This window comes from Diadema antillarum, unplaced genomic scaffold (genome assembly GCF_040938485.1).
Source record: "Diadema antillarum isolate AM-2024a unplaced genomic scaffold, OU_Dant_1.0 seq00001076_RagTag, whole genome shotgun sequence".
Taxonomy (NCBI): Eukaryota; Metazoa; Echinodermata; class Echinoidea; order Diadematoida; family Diadematidae; genus Diadema; species Diadema antillarum.
Genome location: NW_027271899.1, coordinates 610822 through 634821, shown reverse-complemented (window position 1 = coordinate 634821; position 24000 = coordinate 610822). Strand labels below are relative to the sequence as shown.

At 39.7% G+C, this 24000-nt stretch overlaps 1 protein-coding gene across 1 annotated transcript in view; it reads left to right on the top strand.

Moving 5' to 3' along the window:
• Positions 1-24000, top strand: part of LOC139743396 (periodic tryptophan protein 2 homolog) — an 86706-nt gene that overhangs the window by 43499 nt on the left and 19207 nt on the right. The window contains exon 17 of the mRNA XM_071653882.1: positions 8283-8514. Within this exon, the coding sequence (XP_071509983.1) occupies positions 8283-8514 (232 nt within the window). The remainder of the gene's footprint in view (positions 1-8282; positions 8515-24000) is intronic.

Genomic DNA, 24000 nt, shown 5'->3' with positions numbered 1-24000 from the left:
TACAGTTAACCATTTATACAGTATACAGTGTACTTCTACAATGTATTTAGATGTGAATATTAAAAGAAAAAAAAAGTCTCTAATTTCAGACTGTGCTCATATGCTTTGCTAGTACTTAACAGTTTTATGACTAGATATGCAAATAAAACCATCCACATTCCGATGTAAAGGAAGTAGGAAATTTATGTGGTACAGATTACAATAGTGACTGAAAACATGCCATATAGCATGCACTTGGCAGTTTTGTAACTATTCAAAATTTGAAATAGAAATGATCAATTACAGTTTACAAAAAAAAAGAAAAATTCGACAGCCTATAATTCTTGTCTGTCCTTGTAACAACCACATGCAGGTACACCGTAAATGGGAGTTTAATGAATATAAGTAGGAATGAAAAAAAAAAAAACCTGCACATATTCCAGTAAGGAAGTTGGCATGCTAACAGCTGTTCATTGCTATATTTGGGACTTTGTTATTTTTTGGTCATGATCATGCCAGCTGAGGTCTCTTCACAAATGTGTATGAAGTGTGCCAATTATGCTTTATAATGAGAAAATTGAACGAATGTCGTGGCATACATTGTTCCCGTTTGACACTTTTTACTGGGGCAAATTTTGTCTCCCTGGAATCATCAGCCTCTGGACTCGCAATTCCGAAGAGAAGCTTTCTTTCCTTTTTTTTCCCCTGTCTTCTTGTGGCTTTGCAATTGCAAGTGCATGCATATGTAGATTGAATTGAACACAAATTACATGTATGTGGAGAGTTTCACCCATGATACCTCATGATTAGCAGTCCCTGGCACACATCCTGGAGACTTCTCATCAACTTGGCCATTGCATGTTTGAAACCCAAAGGCTTTGGATAGACTGGCTGTGTGCATTTGTAGACCGATTTTTTTTTCAGCAAATATAATAAACCGAGAGCCCTTCTTCCCAACTCCAGCCCCAAATCTCACATATACATTGTAGTTGAAAATTGAAAATTGAAAATAAAAAGTTTGAAAATACAGTGCAAAAAAAAAGGGAGGTGCAATGCTATACTGACACAACAGATAAGTGCAAGAAATAAGAATATACCAGACTTAAACTTTTTTCAAGCTGAGTAAGATGTTCAGTGCTCGCTAATATATCAAAGCAGAATTCGTATACTTCAATTTACAATTGAAACCTACAAACAGTTGAGAGCAGTAGTAAGTTATGAGTGTCCAAGACAAGTCATGAGCAGCACAGCACAGCACAGCAGTAATGGAAAAAGACAAGAATTGGGAGGAAGAAAGGAAGAATCACCTCCAGCCAGTAGTCAGACAAATGTCTCAGCTTGTGGCGATTGTTAGGGTTTTGACGTGAAACAGCCACTGCTATTTTTGAATTTGATGAGAGCAATCCCATCGCTGCAGAGTGAACACTCAGGAAATTTTAGGGGGCGATCTCGTTGCGCAGGTAATTTCCTCGGATGGGTAACCGAAGCCGTCCCCAGCTGATGATGGGGAGAAGAACCGCCGGAGATGGGAACGCCGGAATATCGAACGGCAGCAGGGCTCCTGAAGGGGCATGGTAGCACCGTCATGATTGATGATAAAATGTCTCTTGTCTTCTTCATTTGCCACATCTGCATCTCACATGTTGCCATGGCAACATATACTATCCCACAGGAGACAGATACCACTTGACGAAGGCCACGAATGGGACTGATCAGAGGCGGGGATATATGCTCTTTCCTATCCTTCTTTGTACAGCAAGCAGTCATGATTTTTTTTTTCCTTTGCTTTGCTTTGCTTTTATAATTCACACATTTTTTTTTCCAGAAATTGTAATGACTTGCACAGCACAATACATGGCACTCTATAATTTCAGGCTGTATGAAAATTTATTCGATAGATATTACAAAAGAATGGATTTGTGTATCTTTTGTTACCCACATAAAGAATTCCAATTTACCCTTGACATACATGTACTGTGTATGTTGGATATTGTATTACAAGTTTTATAGATGTACACATGTATCTCACTGTAATTGTGTGGTTTTTTTTTTATTTCATATATTTATTTATTCATTTATTTTTTTATTTTTTTATTTATTTATTCATTTGTTTGTTTATTCATTTATTTATTCATCTATCTATTTATTTTTCTGGAGGAGGGGGTGAAAAGTGAACAGAATCTGATAAAAGAAAAAAAGCATGCTACTTACATAGTGTACATTAAGGGAAAAACTGCCATGAGTGTATATGGAGGTACTATGTCATATCAAATGTAGGACACAGATGGAGGTCAATGCACTAGTGAGTAATGAAGATGCTTAAAAGCTATTTTGATTCTTTGTGTAGTGCTACCTTTGTGCTGTGTTAGCTTACCAGTAGTTTTACAGTCTTTCACAAAGCTTGTATGTACTAGCCACAAATTACAGGGAGAAAAAAAGGCATGGTTGGCAAGTTGACTGATGTAGTTTTCCTTCTGGAAGATACTTCTTTGGAATGCATGATATCTTGTAAAAAGGGAGTTTAAAAAAATAAAAACATGAAGTAAATGCAGTTGTGGACACCCAGCAAAAACAACACATGGAAGATATGACAGACACCTACTTCCATCATCATCTGTTGGTAATAGTAATAGTAATAGTAATGATAATGATAATAATATCAATGATAATGATAATAGTAATGATAATAATTGCATTTATATGGAGCTTTATTTGGGCATTTCTAAGTGCAGTTTATAGTAGTGTTCTTTGTATAGAGTTTCCTTATTAAAAAGTAAGTGCTTCTGTATTTTCTAGCACGTTTCCATCCATTTCTCAATGTCACTTAGGAACTTCAGCGTGCATGGTATACCCATCTTTCTCTCTCTCTCTTTTTCTTGATATATTTGTCTCTATATATCCATCTACCTCTCATTTTCTCTTTCTGTCTCTATATATCATCTACCTCTCTTTTTCTGCTCTGTCTCTGTCTCTGCCTCTAGGGAGCTACTTCTTTTTCTGTGTCTATTTCTGTTCATCTTCATCTTGTAGTTCTTAGTCCATCTGTTCTTCTGTCTCCATGTCTAGACTGTTTTCTGGTTGTTGTTGTTGTTTTTTTAATCTTTCCTCTTTCGTTCTCTCCATCTCCTTGGAGTTTATTGCTTTCCCTGTCATGTGTACGAAGTATCATATTTGCATCAGGTGAAATTAAAAATGAGAAAGCGGGATGCGTGGACCAGTGAAAAATATGGCAATATCCTGCGTGATGGGAGCAAGCAACCGATCAGCCGGCACCATTGTATGTGGGGGGGGGGGGGGGGGGGGGGGGGGGGGAGGGGGGGAGGCATCCCACCCCCACACTCACCAACCTGAAGTATTTAATCCAGGGTTTCCACAGGAGAGGGAGAAAAGTTATTGGTGGGGTTGGCTATGAAGCAATGCAGTCACTTAACTCCTCCTTATGCCCCCCCCCCTTCTACTTTAAGAAACTTCATCCAGCATACCCTATAGGGAAGGGAATAAACTAAGAAATGACATACAGTATATAGGCTGTGAAGCTAGATGTTCTTCGAATTGCCCCACCTCCACACATACACACACTCACACACACACACTTTCAAAAACTTTATCCAGCAATCCTTTGGGAGAGGGGCGAAGAAGATGAATGGGGTAGGATAGGTCATGTAGTATAGCTGCCACTTTATATTTCCCACATCCCCTCCTGTAGAACTTCATCATGCATTTTCATAGAGAGGAGGAAAAAAAAACTGGGAGTGGAATAGATAGCAAACAATGTCATAGAACCACCCTCACCCCCCCCGCCCCCCCCCCCACACACACTTTTATCCATCGTAACCAGCAAAGAGGAAAAAGCTGAAGAGGTTATGAAGCCTAAATATTAGTTGTTGGTTCCCCCCCCCCCCCATACCCTTCCATTGTAGGAAACTTCATCCAGCAATTCTCAGAGAGGGGAATAAGATTTGGAGGCATGGATGTTGCAATATTCTCCCTTTCTCCTACCCATCCCCCAATAAAAAACAAAAACAAAAACACAACAACAACCTTTATCCTGCCTTGCATTGCATAAGGAGAGGAGATGGAAATTAGTGGTGGTGGAGGGGGGGAGGGGGGGCAAGAGGATGAGGTGAGGATGTTACTCAATTTCTCACCTGGGCATTCACGGCTGGAAAACATCCGTGAGCTGATAGCATCCTCAAACCTCCAGATGAAGATGTCATACCGAGATAGGGGCAATCTATTTCAGCGAGTCTTAATCTTACACACCAGATAAATCTGTATTCCAGGCTTTGTTTGTTTGAGTGTGTTTGTGAGTATGTTTTGTTTTGTTTTGTTTTATTTGGTTTGTTTTGTTTTTGTTTTTGTTTTTCTCCTTGAGAGGAAATGACAGTAGTGATGGTTTTGCCACACCCAAATTCTGGTCTTCCACACATGTGGAATCTTTGAGTACGTAAGGTGTGTTTGGTACATCAGGATGGCGACAAAGAAATTAAACTGTGTATCCATGATGAGTGTTAGCGAAACCAGTCATTCTCTTTGATTAATGTTGTATCTCTTTCTTTGGCAGGAATTGGGGGGGGGGGGAATACTTTGATATCTTTCCCTGTCAGATTTGTTTTGTCAGAAATGAACAACTTTGTCTGACTTCAAGCTACTGCATAGGACTTGTGCAATTAAAATGAAGGATTCTAATTGGACAGTAATGCAGACCTCCCAACCATTCTGAATTTGAAGGAAAGAATCTGAATTTTTACCCATTCCCAGCCCTTGTTTCAATAGGAGTTTCCTATTTTTCTTGATAATTTTACGACACACTCATAGAGGAACTGCTCTTTCTTTCCTACTTTTGAACCAAACCATCCCTATTTTTCAGTCAGAAAGTTTGGGAGGTCTGGTAATGGCATGTAAAATGAAGCAAAATTAATGAATATCAATCCATTCATGAATGTACGTAAATTACACATCATATATTATCATTTTGCACTATTTCCATCATATCTGCTTGGAGCATGGAGCACTGGAATGGCCCAATATGACACTAGATGCATGTAGTGACTCAGGAATAGGAATTTGTATCATATAATGGCCCATTGATTATATCCTTCTTAGAACTTGGCATTTACTTTTCCTCATTTTTGTGGTGTTTTCATTGTATGGTTTTTTTTCATGAAATCAGAAAATAAAGAATAGTCATTGTTTCTGATACTCAATCAAAATTTTCTGTATGAATTGGATTAAGAATTGGTCATGAAGACTTTGTCATATATACAAGTATAATCACAGCCTGAATTACTATCAACTCACACTTCACATACTCTTTGTGCTTTCAACTAGAAGTGTATATAGTAGATTATTTCTCTTTTTTTTATAGAAATTGCACATAATGGTTTAAGGATTACATTCAACCAGATGATAATTACATGATGTCAGATGGAAAGGGGTCAACGTTTTCATGCATTTTGCAATGGACAATTTAAAAGACAGCCTTTCAGGGCTAAGTTTGACCCATTTCATTACTGTTCAGCTCAAGAAAACCGATTGTCGCACACTCAACAGCCTTCCCCTGTGAAAATGTTGCAGCATTCTAAAGAAGTTCCTGGCGTAAGTTGCAGAGACTCTCCTCCTCTATTGCCAGAGAAATTGCATTTAGGTGTTTCCCGGCGCCGAGCACTTTTCATTAAGGGGAAGGTACTGTATGTCAAGTCTGATGTGGCAGTTGGATACCTTCGTTATCTGATTTTGATGTGCCTTCAGAAGGAGCACAACCTCCTGCGCGCAACCTTGAATCTCAACTTGTCGGACCACCTTGGCGACGAGCCTAATTAGGAAATGAGGAGTGACAAATTGTGCGTAGCGTCTGCGCACTGTTTTCTCTGAGCTCTCCCTCTCTCTCTCGATCAGTCAATCATTGGCACGAACCGTGAGCAAAGCACCCGTAGTACAGTGAGGCAATGGTGGCGTGTAGACGACAAAAAGCAAAAGAAGATAGGGAAGCATGCGTGTGTATAAAAGGGCAAGGCTGTTACACTGATTTAGTATCATTAGACCATTAAATGTCTCAAGTTATTGCAGCCTAATTACTTCCACTGTTGGGGGGGGGGGGGTGAGGGAAATGGCAGTAGTTGATGTTAGGATGCCAAACTTCTTATGTTTTCCCTCTCCACAACAAAGTTTTTAGCCAGAGAATGTTTTCATCTGTGATGTCAAGCAGTGATAATTGGTCATGTGACAGGTTGCACATTTCGTGCCTTCTTTGTACCCACTTTCCTTTTTCGAATACTACAAGCCTCCCTGGCTAGACAAAGTAATCACATTTTTTGTATACAGAGCACATGTCAGCTTTGAGATTCATGACAGAAGAAGGTAATCTGTGAATGATGATCACAGAGAAAAAAAACACAAACAAATTTGTTATTTGTATAAGAAAAAAAAAGATAATAAATGAATTTTAAAAAAAAGAGTCACCCATGTTGATGCCGTAGTAGTGTGACCGAAACATCAAGACATCTAAAAGTCTCCAGGTTTGTAGATCTGCCATTGTTCTAAATGGCTACATCTTTCTCATAATTTGCCAGAATTTTAATCTATTTTTTTATAGCTTACCAATATGATAGACTTGTGAACACACACACACACACACACACACACACACACACACACACAAAATGTTCTGCTTGGTTTTGCTTTTATTCATAAGTCCTTTGAATAAATTGTTGCTCCCTCACTTTCCTTTCGCCAACTGACAACCAGAAACATTCCAAAGTTTGTTTTTTCTCACTTTACACCTTCTTAACACAGATAGGGTATTGCGTTTCGCCGGTTATTGATGTCGAGACAGGAAAAATGTTCATTGCGAATGCGGCAGATGACATATACAGAGAAATCTAGTAGATGTACGCCACATGTTTCTGCTGTGCTATGCATTTTTTCCTTGCGTCTTTTCTTTTTCTCTTTCTTTTCATTTTTTTTAAAAACTTTCCGCCCTAATTGATGTTAGCTGTGTAGCAGGCAACAATTCTCAACAGCAAAACCACCTGTTTCAATTAAAATGAGACCTCGATTACAGGCAGTATCACTCGAAGCTAGACTCCTCCAGCTACCGACTCAATTCGTGGAGGAGGAGGGATGTAGCTGAGATTACCTGGTAATAGAACAGGAGAGAGCAGAAGAGAGATAGAGAGATGCTTTGCTTCTTTTGTTTGTTTGTATGTTTGTTTGTTGGTATCCTCTCTGCAGGGCACAGCCCATTTTAGTGTAATTGAATGTAATTTCATGCTACAGTTAATTTTATTGCCTGCGCATTAAGCCAGGACAATATTGGCCGTATCTTGAAACCTCTGCCGATCCGGGTGATATGACTTCTGCAAGAGTTCGCGGGGCCAAGATGAAATTCGTTTGTGTGGTATCTTTCTTTTTTTTTTCCATGCCGGAGCAAGTTGATGCAGTAATTGTTTGTGCCTTGCAATGTTTCATTCTTGCTGCCCTCTGGAGTAAAGGGGTAGCTTCTTTGCAGACATTACCATATTCTTCAAAATGTGTGCAATGCTGCAATGATGTAGGAATACTATTCAAGAATGCTTTATCTATATTTAACTGCTATTTTCTTCCCTCTGGCATATTTTTCTCTTTTCTTGAGGGGGGGGGGGAGGAGGGGCTGTGCTGTTAATTGCCTTTCTTTAAGGATTTATTTTCTTCAGTATATGTTGATAAGTAATTAAAGCAAGATCATTGTATAATTTCTGTATAAAGTGATATTAATGTGAAATGGTCATTGTGGGCAAGTGGTAATTAAAAGATGGGTTCATTACCTTATTAAAGGCTTTCAAAGGAAAAAAAATTGTGTAGTCCTGATGGACATAGGTTTGCTGCGGGCAGGTTTGACTCTACAGTAAATGCAGCAGGCTGGGAAAAGAATGGTGAAACTTGTCTTCAGTGGTAACCCAAAGGAGATGTAAAAAGTGGTTGTTATAGGCAGGTGGCCGCTTTAGACAGGGTCTGTAACATAACTTTTCTTTCGGGGGAAATTTTTTTAGGGGTCGTACATGGCAGGTAGCTGCCAAATAAGGCAGGTTTGAGTGCACAAGTTTTGCAGGGAAATTAGAAGACCCCAATAATGACATCGCAACGAACTTTAATCTGTCTACGAAATTTGGAGCAATTCAGTTTTCTTTGTAGATATTGGTTTCTCCAGGTCACATGTCCAGAAATTAGTTTCGGTATTACATGTACCCCAAGAAGAATATGGTGTAGAATATTTTATTTATTAACTAAAGGTATATTGCTTTCCTGTGCTTCCCCCAATCCAGTTGACCTGGTCTGTGCTAGCCTGCCGGACACTTACGTGGAGAAGATGCTGAGCTATGTTGCCGGGAAACTGGCCGCCTCCCCCCACCTGGAGTACTACCTGAGGTGGGCCGAGCGACTACTGACCCTCCACGGGACGCGGCTGAAGCTGCGGCAGGGGTCGTCCAGCCATCAGGCCATGCTCACCGCCCTCCAGAAGTCACTGGTCACCAAAGTGCAGAGCCTCGGCAAAATGTAAGTGCTGCACGCTTTCCTCCAACCTCCCCCCCCCCCCCCCCCCCCTTCTCGATCAAGGCAGAATTGAAGGAGGCCTGAAGGCAATATTCATTAAATGAGCCATTTATCCACATGAACAGTTGGCTTAGGGCTATATCCCTGGGACACAGGCCAATATGAATACTTTGTACAGCATGTATTTTGCAGGGTTTTTATTTTCGTGAATTTTTACAAGTCTGGTGCTTTTTGTGAATATTACAACAAATTAGTATATTAACACTGATCCTGATGATTATTTACATAGCAGCACCAGTACAACACATGTATAGCACACAGACGTGATACTGGCACATGTTTAAATCATGTTTTTGCATGTATTAGTGAATACGGGTAGTAAAAGTGCTGTGAATGTCTGCTTCATTTGAATGATCTTGGAATGATTTTAGGACTACATTGCAGTGCCTGCAAATCTTGAGGTTTTTTGTTTTTTCATTAGTTTAGATATAGCATTCTTGTTTTCAATGCAAGATTGTTAATTTTGCATCAATGATACCGATTTCTCCATCCTTTGCTGTACTCCACGATCACAAATCTAACCACTCGCAAAATTGTTGGGAAGACCTGATATGCAAAAAATTTAAAGATAGACTTGCTAAATATGTTGCATACAATAGGTATGTGAAAAACTGTGTGTAACGTATCAGGGTGTGTTTTTTCAAGTACAACTTAAATGCTCTCTCCACTGCAGACGTGTGTTGTATGGTGATAGCTCAAAATGGAAGTAAAAACTGCAAAACTGTTTGATGCTGCCAACTTTTAGTGAAAAAGTTGTCATTTCACCATTCCTTGTCATATGTGATTTTTATCTGCTTGCTTAGATTTAGGAAATATATTGTTTTTTTCGTAGCAACATTCCATACTTTTGTATGATGGGTTTGCTATTCAGAGGGGAAAATCCCTTTCCCCCTCCAGAAAACTGAAGTGTAAATTACATGTGCTCAGAGGCTGAAGAAACTGACTCTTGTTGCTCTGTTTCTGACACTGCGAGTGCGTCTCCTAGAGAATGTCCCAGACAGCAATAAAACCAGGCGAAGGAACATGTGCTGTAGACCCCTGAAGCTCTCCCAGATGGGCTGCGATGTCGATCAAAAATGAAATAAAAAAGATTCATTTTTGATCTAACTATGGGCCTCAATATAATTTCTCGCAGCCAAAGTGGGCCTCGGGTTGAAAAAGGTTGAGAAGCGCAACTGTAGACCACCAGGCATGGATTTTGTCCCCTTCTATGTTTGTGTGTATGCTGCCCTCTTGTGACAGTATGCCACTTGTATACCTGCCTTGCTTCAGGTTTCATCCCCCACCCCCTCCCCCCCCCCCCCCCCCACCACCACCATGGAAGGAGTTCAGGGCAGAGATGAATTGACACAGAATTGGTAAGATTTGTCCGTGGTACATGGTGGTTGTTTCTTCTGCTGAGCTCCGCACACCTTGATGAAAAATTTTGACTTTGTTCATTTGCTGCCTCCTGCTGGATGATTTGTTGGTGTGTGATGAGCACCTGTCTTTTGTCTATATATGTGTGTGTGTGTGTGTGTGTGTGTGTGTGTGTGTGTGTTTGTGTGTGTGTGTGTGGTGTGTGTGTGTGTGTGTGTGTGTGTGTGACTGTATGTTTTGCATTATTTATTCTGTTAGAGATGTACAAGATCAGACAAACACATTTTTCTGTATTCATTTACTCTCATGTCTGGAGCGATATACATATATATGTGCATCTCTTTCTATCTGCACCTATTTCTTCATCAATCTTCATCTCTCTCTCTCTCTCTCTCTCTCTCTCTCTCTCTCTCTCCTTCTCTTTCTCTTCCTTTCTTCCCTTCTTCTCTCCTTCTTTCCAACCTGCTGCCAAGATATCTGTCTCTACCTTATGTTTTTTTTTTTCATTTGAAATCTTTCTATCCTTACTCTAAGTTTCTCTTGTGAAGTAGTCTCTTTGGTCAGCGTACTTCTCTGTCTGTTTCCCCTAAACTTTCCATGTGATGCTCTCATGCTGTATATGCCTCATTTCAGCAGGCGTGGTACTTCAGGAATCTGGACATGCAATACAATTGTGCAAGTATTTAAGTTCATTATTGAAAACCATCGCAACATCACGAGAAATACATATGATCCATTTCCAGGCAGCAAAGTAAGCCACTTCCTACTTAAGAGATGATATTCAATTCATTGGTGTCATGGAAGGCAGTATTTTGGCATATCGTTAACCCATTGAAGACCAGTCCTTGAAGTAAACTTGGCAGGTGTCTGGCAAAAATGTGTTAAAGCAAAATCAGCTTGTCCTCAGTGAAAATCAGTTGACTACCAAAGTGTCTATGCAGTATACAGTAGTTGCAGTAAGCACCCTAAAGTAGTGTATTGATTGTGGCGAGAGAAGGTATGTGTAGCGCCCCATCGGCAATGAATTCTACAGACCAGCAAACTCGTGACGCAAGACTAGCTGGTTTTGGAAACCACCAGTGAAGGAAGAAAAGAAGAAATGTCATTCTCCCAGTCCCATAGATAACTCTTTTGTGTTTGTTGATTTGAGCTGCTAGGATATGTGGCCTAATGGCCTTCAAAGGTGAAAGCAGAATCAGATGATACCATTGCAGAAGGAATGTGACGATGATTATTACACAAGTGAGGACCAAACCTAAAAAAACAGTCAAGTTAAGAGCAGCCTATGACCTTGAATTTGTTGTAAATCAGATAGAATGAATGGAATTTCTTTGTCTTACATTTCTGCGTGTAATGTTGTTTGCTTTTCTAGGTGAGAATGTTAGTAAAAGAGAAAAAGCTCTAAAAGTCTTTGCTTGTGTCTCTAGAAAGGGTGCTAAATTGAAGATAAAAGGTCGGTCTTTTTGTTCCTTTTCGCAATGGCCGATATTGATCCTGGAGTGTGTTAGTCACTTTTCCACCGACACCCCGTGGCCGTCCGTCGGAAGTAAATTAAGTGGGCTTGTGGAAACATTTTGAGGAGAGTCAATTAATTGAAGCTCCACTAACGGTGCAATCAACTTCCTGTCCGCAAGACATACTTCGCCTCGCACTCCTTTGGGGCCCCCGAGACGTACGGATTAAACAAAATTGCCATTTACGATGACAAGTGTTTGGGAGATCAATTACCGAATATTGAGATGGTTTGCGGAGAGAGAGAACAGGCTATTAGCAGAATTGTAATCTCAACTAAGGTTGTCTCTCTATTTTTACTTTATGAGGGGCAGGCGTTTTAAAGATTTCTCTTCATTAGTGAGTTGGCTTTTCTGACCACGCGTGAAGATTCCCTGTAATACCCTCTGCAGGGTATTTAAGTTATGAGACTTTCTCTCCTCTTTCTTTCTTCTCTCTTTTCTGTTTATTTTGGTGTGCTGTACAGACTCTTCGTCTCTTTCTCTTAATGCCTAATTAATTGATCTAGCATATGTTTGTTACAACTTCTATATTGGTACAGCCTATTTTTCTATTCCCCATCTATCAAACTATATATATTTACATGTCTTTATCTATTTGTATCGTTCTATGTTTCAATTGATCAAGATGCCTAGGACATCAATGTATTACTGTCCATGTCTCAGGTATCTGAAATTCTCCATGTCGTTTCCTTTTATGAGGGAGGGGTGGGAAAAAAAGAGGGGAAAGACCAAGAAAAGTGTGATAAGTCACAGATCTGCCCATTTTATTACAACATGTGTTATTGCTGTATTTGATATACCTGGTAGATTTCTGGCATAGCCTGATTCTCACAGAGATGTTTACCGGTAAGATTGTTGAAAATTTCAATAGCTACATTCACACTGGCAAAACTATTAAGTTCTTGGAATTGAAGTTCTTAAACTTTTGCCACTGTGACCACAAACTTCCCTATTACTGCCCACAAAACTTCCCACCAGTGGTATGACTAGGGAAATTTCCAAAACCCCCGCAAATCTTCTTGAAGTTTGAGCAGTCTGAACACATGCAGCTGAAACTGCGCAAAGTTAGTCATGTGACTGGTCTAATTCCTGTTTGCAGTGCCTTGCAGCTGTCAGACGGTGTATACTTTCTTCTTTGTTGCCTATGCGCACCCGTGACCCAAACTTTGAGAATTGAAACTTCGAGAAGTTTGGCCACCAGTGTGAATGAACAAGCAAACTTTGCTATCAAGTGTTCTCAAAGTTAAGCTTCTCATAGCTTTGCCAGTGTGACCTTGGCTAATGATAATCTATATTGCAATGACTGCTAAAGTACTGAATGGTTGTTTCCATGGAAACAGCAGCTGTTAATGTATGAATTTTGGATTAAATTTTCACTGAGAATTTAATTTTCTAATTCCCCTATTCCTCCTGAAGACTAGTATCTTTAGACCAGTTCAGTGATGTATTAAAATTTTATGCATATTTCCATGACAACGACTTTTCCTGCCAGTCAGAAAGCTTGCCTGAGGCTTGCACAACATAGCAACAACTAATAGTATACAAAATGCATCCCAAGTGTTTAAGTGTTTTTGAGTATGTACGGGTGGATGGGGTAGCGTGTTACTACGTTCTGAGCAGAAAAAGGTATCCTTTTAACTTAGATTTGAAAACATTAGAAAGTATCTTTTTTAAATCCAGTTTGCACGCTCAGTGGTTGCTATGCCATACAGGCTCAAAGGTGCCAGCTTTCTGCTGGTTAGGAACAGCATTCAAGGAATGAATGAAAATTGATTATATGTGTGAAGTGGAATATGTGTGTGTGTGTGTGTGTGTGTGTGTGTGTGTGTGTGTGTGTGTGTGTGTGTGTGAAGTGGTGTTTTGTTGTGAACTGCTTTGACAAAGCAGGACCCTGGGCTTTTGTCGTAACACCTGGCATCTTTCAATCAGTGACTGGAATGTTTGAAAGAATTCCCCCAGCATTGGTATTGTGTTAATTTCTTCTCGAGGCCAACACCTAGCACATAGAAATGTTCTTAGGAATGCTCCCAGCTGTTTATCATTAATCAATTGTGGCTAGGAATGGAGGGGTTGTAAAGGCTGTATGTATATTACTTTTGAATAGGCTGCTTCTGTAAGATATATTCGAATTCTATGCATACCTTGGTTCACAAAAGATTGACTTAACAACCACAAAGCTTGCCAGAGGCTTTCCCTGCAGAGTAACAATTGATGAATGCTATGTGAATTCCTGACTGATAAAACTTAATTGGAGGGAGCAGGTGAATGCTATGGTTTGATCATAGACTGTAGGAAAAGAAGCATCCATTTATTTTTGTTTATTACAGAAAAGGTTTACCTGTATTTACATCTTTTCCTGAGGAGTTTTAAAATTTTTTAATACAACTAGTCTGTTCTGTTTAGTCATGGAAAATATGTTTGGCATTGTTTGCTAGGTAAGGGAGTGATTTTGATTTGCTCCAAGCAGGGTTGCTGTTTTCCTCGAACTTTTGTTTTTGTTAAATATGTCTAGTGAAGGGATTGTTTCCTCAAGAGTTATTGTCATTTTTGCCAAGGTTTCAGTATGAAGGAAAACATGAACCTCTTGACACTAAAAATGTCTGTGATCACATTCGATATGAGGGTATGATAGTGAGGGCATAAGCTTTATCGATCTAATGAAGATATCAACACAGCATTGTAGCTTGCAGTATGGAGACAAATGAAAAGGTGTGAGTGTTTAACTACCTGATGAATTCATGTTCCTTGCTCCAACAGAGCATGTTTGAGCTGTCATTTTTGTATCAATCGCAAGATATCCAGACATCTGAATAAATTTTTACGTGTGTACATGTGTCTGTTTTGTTGATCTGTTTCTATAGTGGGCTTCCAGACCTTCTCTTTACTTCTAATTGATGTTTTTCGTCTGAGGGGCCCACATTCTACAAGACTTGTCATTTTAGTGGGTCCCTCCATTTTTCGAATTATCCACAATGGTTACTTACTTCAAATCACTTGAGTTTTATGATAATGTGTAATTATTGCAAGGTGCTACAATTATTGTATATTCTTTTCATCCTACATAGTTTTACGCACCTGATTTTTTGTTAACAAAAAAAGAAGTGATGTTTATATGTTCTTGTCGAAAAATGAAATAAAACATTGAATTGAATTGAATTGAATAATAAATGTACCCCCCCCCCCTTTCTCTGGCCCTATCCCGCTGTAAAGATGACATTCTATTATCGGGCAAGCACCCATCTAATCCAAAGTGGCATTTGAAAGGAGGCTTTTGCACAGAAACAGTGGCTGTTCAAGAGAGGATCCTAGAGCTAAGTGTCAAGAAGACAAAAAACAGTGAAACTTGAGAATACCTCGGGCAGATTTGATTAAATTGCGCACGGCATGTCTCTCTCTATCTATCTCTCTATCGTACGCAAGGCTCTACTGGGTTCATTGAATGTTTGCTACCATGCCGGCCATTTGCCCCTGTGCCACTCTCTCTCGGTATGCCCACAAATATTGGGAGTGAGACCCCGCCGTTGACCTCATTGTTATTAAGCGTCCACCTTCGACCGTGATCTGCGCTGCCTGCGACCAATTACACTGTTTACAAACGCCCTGGCTTGTCCCGTGCCGGGATCAGGGTGGGTGTTTAAATTGAGAATTAATGGCGGACCTTTGTAAACAGTGTGTTGACGAGAAAACAGGGGAAAGCGGTCATTTCGAACCCCCCCCCCCCCCCCCCCCCCCCGGCATCTGGGTTAGGCAATACCTCGCCAAGTTGTAACTGAAATGTGTGGAAGGTAATCAAGAGCTGAATGCAAAGGTGTGAAGCGAAAGAATACTTAATTATTTATTTGAAAAAATGGTTGACCTGAAAATTTGTAAGCAGAGCTGCCAAATCTTCATCGTTTTGCAGCCAGCTTCTAAAAATTTCAGAAATGTCTTCATGTTTAGATGAGAAAATGTAAGAATCTCCCCAATTCTGGAATTACTTTGGCCCATTGACATGCATGTAAGGGTCAAGTGTCTCCCAGACTGCTTGATGGAGCTTCACTGAGTTCAGTGAATGTTGGCAGCCTCGTATACAATGTAAGTTACATCACTGTTGCATTTGTATTTTTGAGGAATTGCAGTAAAGAGGAGATGGAACTGTCGAATCACAGATGAAGATTCAACAATACATATATATATATGTGTATATATATATATATATATATATATGTACATATTGTATTTCATGGCCATCTCTTTAAAAGGCAGGGACATTTTATAAGGCATCTTATAAGGCTGAAGATACTGTGTTAGCATTTTCAGACATAAGTAAAGTATAACTGTCTCATAGCTGACAGGTATAGATTGATACTAATCAGTAAGGCTAGAGTAAGGCCCATCGATTCAGCACTTTATCTATGAAAAAAAAAAGAGTAACATACGTTTAAAGATGTAGCATTCTAGCCTCTGCAACTTGTATATTCCATGTGAATGAGAAAAAGTGCTTGGACGATATTTTTTAATCATCTTCAAAAGCTTCCTGAACTTTTTAGTCACTGTGTGATGAAAATCTCTCTTTCATTAGGTAAAAGATCTTTATAATGTGTTTTTTTTTTTTCACCAGTGTCCTGAATTGTTACTCAAAGTTTCAGTGAGTTTACTTTCTACACCATATTTTATGGGCATAATTTCTAGTTAAAATGTTGTTTTGTTTTGGGGATCTGGAACTTGCAAGAGGATTTCATAAATTTTCCATAATTATTCCATAGCTTTCTGACTATGTGGTACCATTTTGTGTGTTGTGTGTAACTACTTGCATGACATCACGTGTAGGGGATGATACTTGTGCATGTTGTATCCTTTGTATCTTTTGAAAGTCGCATGTAACCGCCGTGAAATGTAATGAATATTGGTATTTGGTGAATAAAGGATTTTGGTTCTAGAGGATTCCAACATGCCCTCCCACCCCTCCCCCCCCCCCTTGCAAATGAGGGATACTGCCTTTAAAACTGTAAAACTAGGACTGTTATTTCTCCGCATTCCCAAGCGGGATGAAAGGATGAATCAGCGGTGTACTTGTGCGACATTGCACAGGCGCCTCCGATCAAGTGTCATGTGACAGAGATCGAGTGTCACCTGACAAATTGAAGTGTGGCCGAACATGACGGCGGGGCTCCAGCCTGCTATCCAAAACTCCATACTGCTATGCTTTCGTGAACATCGCCGGGACTTGAAAGTGCAAGCTTAATGTCACTTTTGAACCATCACAATTCTTTTTTTTTTATTATTCTTTTTTTTTTCATGAAATGACACACATCCCAACAAATCTTCTTTCCTCATGTTTCCTGTCCTCCTTTGTCTCATCTTGTCTGTTTCAGTCTTCAATATTCACTCTGTCTTATCCTCTAATTTTTGCTTTTTATTATGCCTCCGCCCAAAGGGCGCCGGAGGCATTATTTTCTCTTCTTTCATCTTGGTTTATTATCATTCATTGTGATAAAAATGATGTAAGTTTCCTCTCACTCATGGCGATAGATTCTATGCTTCTTTCTGCACAGAGCTGGCAATTAGTATGCTATTACAATATTCAACTTTTTTTTCTTTGGCCAAAGTGATATATATACATTTGACTTTGAGATGAAAAATAGGAGTTGATCTGAAGTCTGATTTAGCATGCAAAATAAGTTGAATTGCTCCATTTCTAACGTAATGTGTAGATTCTACCTTCAGAGTACAATGTGTTATACCATGCGTCAGCATATTTTTATATCTCCAGAGTTTGACAACTGGATTACCGTACAGTGACATGATGCCCCCCCCCCCCGCCCTGCTTGCTTTTTATTAAGTACCATAGAAAGTTCTTATGAGTTGCTAAGTGTAGTATGCATGGTTCTCTGACATTTAGCAGGAAAGATAGCTGACTGTATAAATAGAGCACTTGCAGCAGAAATAAAATGAATAGTCAATACTTTATACGATATTTCTTCACAGGGTTTTTAATTTTTGTGAATTTCACGAGTTGGGTGCTGTTTGCAAATTTAACAATGTAGGAAAATATTGAATCTGATCCTGACATGAATGCGACATGCACACATACATTTCTATATCCATTGCTGTATTCCACAATCTTGAAATTTAACCACTCATGAAACAGTCGGGAAGTCCTGATTCGCAAAAGATAAGACTAGCTAGAGATATGTGGCATATACAGCAGCTTGTTTTAACAAAGATGGACAACCAGTTGTAAGTGCCTTTTCAAGTCATTATAGGGTGAAATTTAACTGAGTCCATATTCTCGCGGTGAGGTATATCATAGATATATCTGGTAGAATGGTGAATGAGCAAACATGCAAGAAATGATGGAAATACAGCAAGCTGCAATGACTGATTTTCTCTAGCTTTCCTTTTCTAAAGGACAGGAAAAAAAGTACCAAAATTCTTTTTGGTGTAAAAAAAAAATCACCCATATAAAGGCACGCGGTGATGACTGAAAGAGCATCATACAGAATCATTTCCAAAGTGGCTAGTATGAGAAATAGGCAGATTCTTGCTCCGTGGTGGAAGCAACCTTGACTTTTCTCCCTAGAGAGCCCGGCTCTTTCATTCACTTATTCATTCATTCATTTATTCATTCATTCCTTCGTTCATTTGCTCTTTTGTTCGCCCATTCATTAGGAATGGGCCCCAGCGGTGTCGTTGAACTTTGAAAATGCTCTCATTTTCCGGCGGGGCGTGTTTTGCAGCCGCGCATGCGACGTCAAATGTGTTGGATGGCTGCAAGCTATTGTATGTCCCCAATCGCCCCGTTTCACAAGTGTTTGTGCGCTGAGACCCTCGTTTTCTCCTCAGCCGACGAGAGGAGAATGAGAGAGAGATATATACAGAGAGATAGAGGCAACTTGACTGTGTGCTCCACCATTCCTTATGGCAAGGAGTTGCCATCTTTTATGCTGCATGCTTGGGGGGGGGGGTGTGGGGGGGGTGAGGTGATCACTTATCAATGTTAAACATTGAACAGTAAGCAACACCACTGGAAGTAACTCGTGAAGGCTTGCACAAGCATATACAAACACGGCGATGCGCAAATATCGCAAAACTCCCTCTACTGTTCCTTGTGCAGTTCAGTGGAGTTTATGGAGAACCTAGTGTTGTCTGTACTGGCAGTGGGAAAAAGTCCAGGCATGAAAAATGGGGCAGAGAATGAGTTTTTGAGGTGTAGTATGCAAAGGACAATAAACGCCCATCAATTTTGCTGCTGAAATCTCATCCTACGCCTGCCTTTTCGAATCTACCGTTTAACTTGAATTCCATGTTTCAACGTCGCTGTGGTTGTTATTTTGTAACATATTAGCATTACCTACTCCATTGCATATCCAGGCTACTGCACCCACATTTCTTCACCATTCCAGTGCACATTCCAGTAAAATTCTAGTTTCCTGGCATTTTTGATGGATAATTTTTCCACAAACTCTATCCATGACAACCTAAAACATTGACAGCAACTTTGCTTTGGGGTCACCTAGCTGCACCAAAAGCGGTCAACTCAAATTTCAGATGCAGAAAATGAAAGAGGCAGGTGAAAGAGTGAGCTCATCTCAAGGCATTTGGCCCAGAAACATCCACGGATTTGAAAACACCACGAAATACTGGCCCATTATCCCAGAGGATGATGGGATAGGTTTCGCTACTCCTTGCACCGATCTGCAGTAAGCCGGGAAGAAGAAATTTTGTGCCCTCCAGATGCCATGGCTGCTAGACGGTGTAATGTGGAATGATGTTGAGCTTCCATTGGAACAAAAAGTCTTGCAGGCATGCAGATGTTCTGATATTTCTTGAAATTGTGCTTTCTGTCAGAATGATTTATAATAGTTTAGAGAGAGAGAGAGTTTTTGAAAGAAGCAAGAGGCACTTTGTGCTACATTGTCAGTAGGAAGAATGCATAAAATCTTTGCTTCAGAGTGTGATCATTCAGAACACAATTTTTATGTGAGTAAAAAATTGTGTCTTGTTTTGAGAGGAATGGATTACAAAATTTTTAGGTAAAGAGAGGCAGTGAATATTAAGCTATCAGACATTATGAAAGTCTTTGTCAAATCATTCAAGGTATGATTGCATACTTTCATTGACCTACAACCTCTTGATGGTCCACAACTATCTGGGTCAATGGAATGCAAGTTCAAGGTCAAGTTCAAATTCATTTCTTTCTTTTTTTTAGACAAGAGCAAGAATGAGGAAATAAGGGCATAATAGCCATAACTGTCTATGCAACGAAATACAATTAATGTCTGATGTGTTCCTTCTGTAAGGGTCAGAGCACTAATACAAAATCACTAAAATGTAGCATTTATAAACACCATTCAGAAAAATAGATTAAAACATTTTGACCAAGCTTCAGTCCATCCATGGACATCACACAGTATGCCCATGCAGGCATTTTTAATATGCGTATATTTGTATAACTAAACATACATGTACCTGTTGTATATATACACACATCCCTGTGGAGAGCTGGAGATTTGATTGAAACAAATATGTTTTCAGAGCTTTTTTCAAAGGAGCTTGTGGAAACAGACTGCCTAATGATCAAGGGGAGATTATTCCACAGCTTTGATGCTGTAACTAAAGGTCCTAGCTTTGGCTTGATTTCGAGTTATTGAGTAGCTGGGTAGAAGGTTATGATTTGAGGATCTGAGATTTCTGCCAGGGATGTATTCAGTTAAGTGTCAGGGAATGGTTGGATAGTTTGAAATTTTTCCAGTTTTTTAATGTCATTACAAAAGTCCCTTTCCCAAGTCAGAAAAAGTTTGTCATCCCTGCAGCATTATTTTGCCAGCATGGCAAAAAAACAAATCCCCTTCAAGTTTTGCCTATTAGTTTTGGGATGATCACATTCGGTAGAGCTACATTCTGTCATGAAGTCGACAACTTTGCCTGAAGCTTGACAGAAAATTAGTTTCTTGCATCTTGAAGTAAAATCATTATTATTGAGTGCAGGAAACTTTGGAATGATTAAATGGGACCTTTCTGAGAAGGAGATATTGTATCACTTTTGTTATATAGAGGAGGCCGCGACTAATATGCAAACATGCATTTGAGACTTTTGCTTTTTCCACAAAGCAATCCTGAAATTGACAGAGGAGACAAATATCTTGCCAGCTTCCATTATCCATTTAGTTTTAGGGGCAAAGCTTTCACCTTGAAATAAAGAAACTAGTGCAAAAGAAAATAAGCGAGAAAGAGAAAGAGAGTTAGAAAATCTATTGCAAGGTTACATTTGTTACAGGAAAGCCCTCCTGTACAGCTCATGTGAATATATTGCAGGCGGATCTCTGAGGGCAGTGCATTCGCCGTAGATTTCCGGTGATGAGATTAGGCATTCCATGTGACAATTTGGCGAGCTTCCCTTTTGCCCCCCTTTAGTGGGGAGAGCGAATATCCCTCTTAAATCTCGTCGGGGGAGAGCAGAGGCCAATCGGCTGGCGAGGGCCACAGGCGTGAGGGACCTGCCGTATCCCCTCTTTGATGCAATTGAGATCCAATTGTTACGGCGACTTGCGCGCCGTCGTTGATATTTGATGCTTCTGTTTAGAGCGGCTTACCCCGAGACCCTGGAAGGTCAAACCACCCCCTCCCCCCTGCCCTTGCGGGCATGCGTGGCATGAAATAATTCGTCCTGAGAGTCGAGAGTTTCTGAAAACTTTATTGTGAGTAGGCTGCAGAAGGGAGGTGAAGGGGCACAACCTTTCATCACCTTTAAAGGGACATTCTAGATGATTTATGTAGTTAGTGTACATCTTGTAGTACATAAATCGATAGTGCACCGCCCTGGTACATAACATAGCTACCTACACTTAGCTCTAAATTGCACCAATGCAAGAGGAATTGGCTGACTGCTTTTACTGTATTACCTTTACAGGTTCTGCTCTCTTTGAATGAAAATTATTTGATAAGTGCTCTTGATCCATCTGATTCGATGCATGATGAATATTTTCTTGAAGTTCACAGGAATCTACATATATGTACAAGACAGCCTTGATACCAGACTAGTGTTTATCTACTCAAGGTTGCTGTTGCTTTTTGCTTGAGGATGTGATTAAATGTGTGTGTTCTATAAAATGGTGTGTTTATTCACTATGTGCACATACAATAACAACTTCACATCTTACCAAGATCTTCACTATAAGTAGCCTTAGTACATAATTTTGTATTTATACGTATGGATAAAAAAAGGATGAAAGTCTTGCTGTCGGTATATTTTTATTGTTATGAGATGTATTACGATGAAGACCTTTCACACAGTCTAGGATTTAAATGTCAGCCCATGGCTTAGCAATCAAATTGTAAAACAAAACATAATTTAACTAATGGTGGCTGTAGGGAACGAGATGAAACAAACAGCCACACAGACCAGATGAATGAAGGCTACATCCATATACAGGACAAAACACTATTCAGAACAGGTTGAACTGTTTATTTGGAGATCATCATTCATGGTGTATTCATGATAGGAAGTATGCCCATGGGGTAATGAAATGGCTTCTTGTATTAACGTAATCACACGTATACCAAAACATCAGTGATGAAAAATGAAGACTCCTCTTATTCCTAAAGAGTAATAGTCTTTGTAACTGGGGAATTTTTAATTGAGCTATTTAGAGATGGGTGAAGTGACATGATGCATTAAATATCAAACTCTTTGGAAAACAACATTTCAAGTAATTCGTCTATATTATAATACTATGGCTCAAGTTCCTTTTCTGTCATGGCACCCACCCTATGGAACACCTTACCCAACTCTGTTCGCACCGCACCAACACAAGAGACTTTCAAAACTAAACTAAAGACGTATTTGTTTAGTCAATACTTTGGTCATTCTTCGTAATTTCTTTATTGTTGTTGTAGTCAGTTGTATTGTATTACATATGTATTTTCTAATTGTATTGTTATTATAGAAATTTTTGTAAAGCGCATAGAGACTTCAGTGTAACATGCGCTATATAAGCAGAATGTATTATTATTATTATTATTATTATATATTTAGTCAGTTGGCAACAAAAGATAATGGAGCAGTCAATGAAAACAGCAGGAAAAGTGGACACATTTGAGTTTTAACCCACGGAGCTTAAGGATGTGTGCTAGGAAAAGCTAAATCTATGAAATTTACTGAATTTTAGGCATGTGGGGCCTGTTGCATAAGATTTTTAATCTGAGAAAACTCAGGGTATTTCTAACACAATTTTTTTCCTGTGTCAAAGTCAATGACAGAATCATGCTAACCTGAGTTTCATTTCGTACCAGAGTGTTGTTTTTGGGGTGTTTTTTTTTTTTTAGGTAAAAGGTTTTATGCAATAGGACCCTGGTATTCTTGTTTGGGCCTTCCCTTCATTTGTAAACTTTTTTTTTTCTTAGTTGGGGGCAGGAGGGTTAGTATTCAAACAGTGAATATAAAAACTTAACAGACTTGGGGAAGTTCTTGTAAATGAACCAATAGTTTTAGTTCATATGTAAGATTGAGGACTTGTTGCTTGAGATGGAAAAGTGAGCTTTAAAAAGATCAGCCATGTTAATTAAAAATAATTAAGATTTAATCAGCTACGGGATGGCTTTCTGAAATGCAACAGGAATTGTGGGAAAAAGCCAAGTCTATAGCAACACCCCACCTCTGTCATTACAGCTCTGGACTGTATGGAAAAAAGTGGACTCATTTTCAGGCCATGTCGTGGTTAATGTTTCCTTAGCAACAGGATTGAGGCTCCACTTGAGGTATCTTTTGCAGGGGTCTGAAACACTCAAGGCGATCTGAAGGAATGCAGCCCTATTTGTTCTGGTTTTTTGTTTGTCTGGGTTTCTTTTTTTTTTCCTACCACAGGAAATTGAACCTGGCAGATATAATAGAAAGGCAATTTAGCTGCTCTTGTGTTTCAGATTAGGAAAATAACATTAAATGGATTATCGAAGAGATGGTTATAACAAGACGTAGTTTAAGAATGGGGGAGAGACATAGAAGGAGACATAGGGGAGACATATAGGGAGAGAGAGAGAGGGGTGAGACAGAAGGGAAAGACATAAGGTAGAGAGAGATGGGAGAGGGGGGCTGGTGGGGGTGGTAGAGTTATAGAGGAGAGAGACAGGGGAGTGACATGGGAGAGAGAAACATGGGGGAGAGACATATAGGGGAGATATAAAGGGAGAGAAACAGGGGAGGGACATAAAAGGAAAGATATGTGGGGGAGATGTATAAGAGAATGGCCTAGGGGAGGGGGAGACATATAGGGAAGGAACAAGAAGAGACATATGGGAGACAGATATATAAGGGGAGAGACAGGGAGAGATATATAGAGATATATAAGGGAGAGGCATGGGGAGATATCTGCGAAAGAGACATGGGGGAGAGATATTTTAGGGGGAGAGATATTTCAGGGGGAGAGATATTACACCGAGAAAGACAGGAGAGAGACATATTAGAGAAAGGCACATAAAGGTAGAGACATATAAGGGGAGGTATACAGGGGAAAAGGTGGTTGCAACTTGAGACTTTTGGTTTGGTGGGGGTGAACATATAGAGGGAGAGACATGCAGG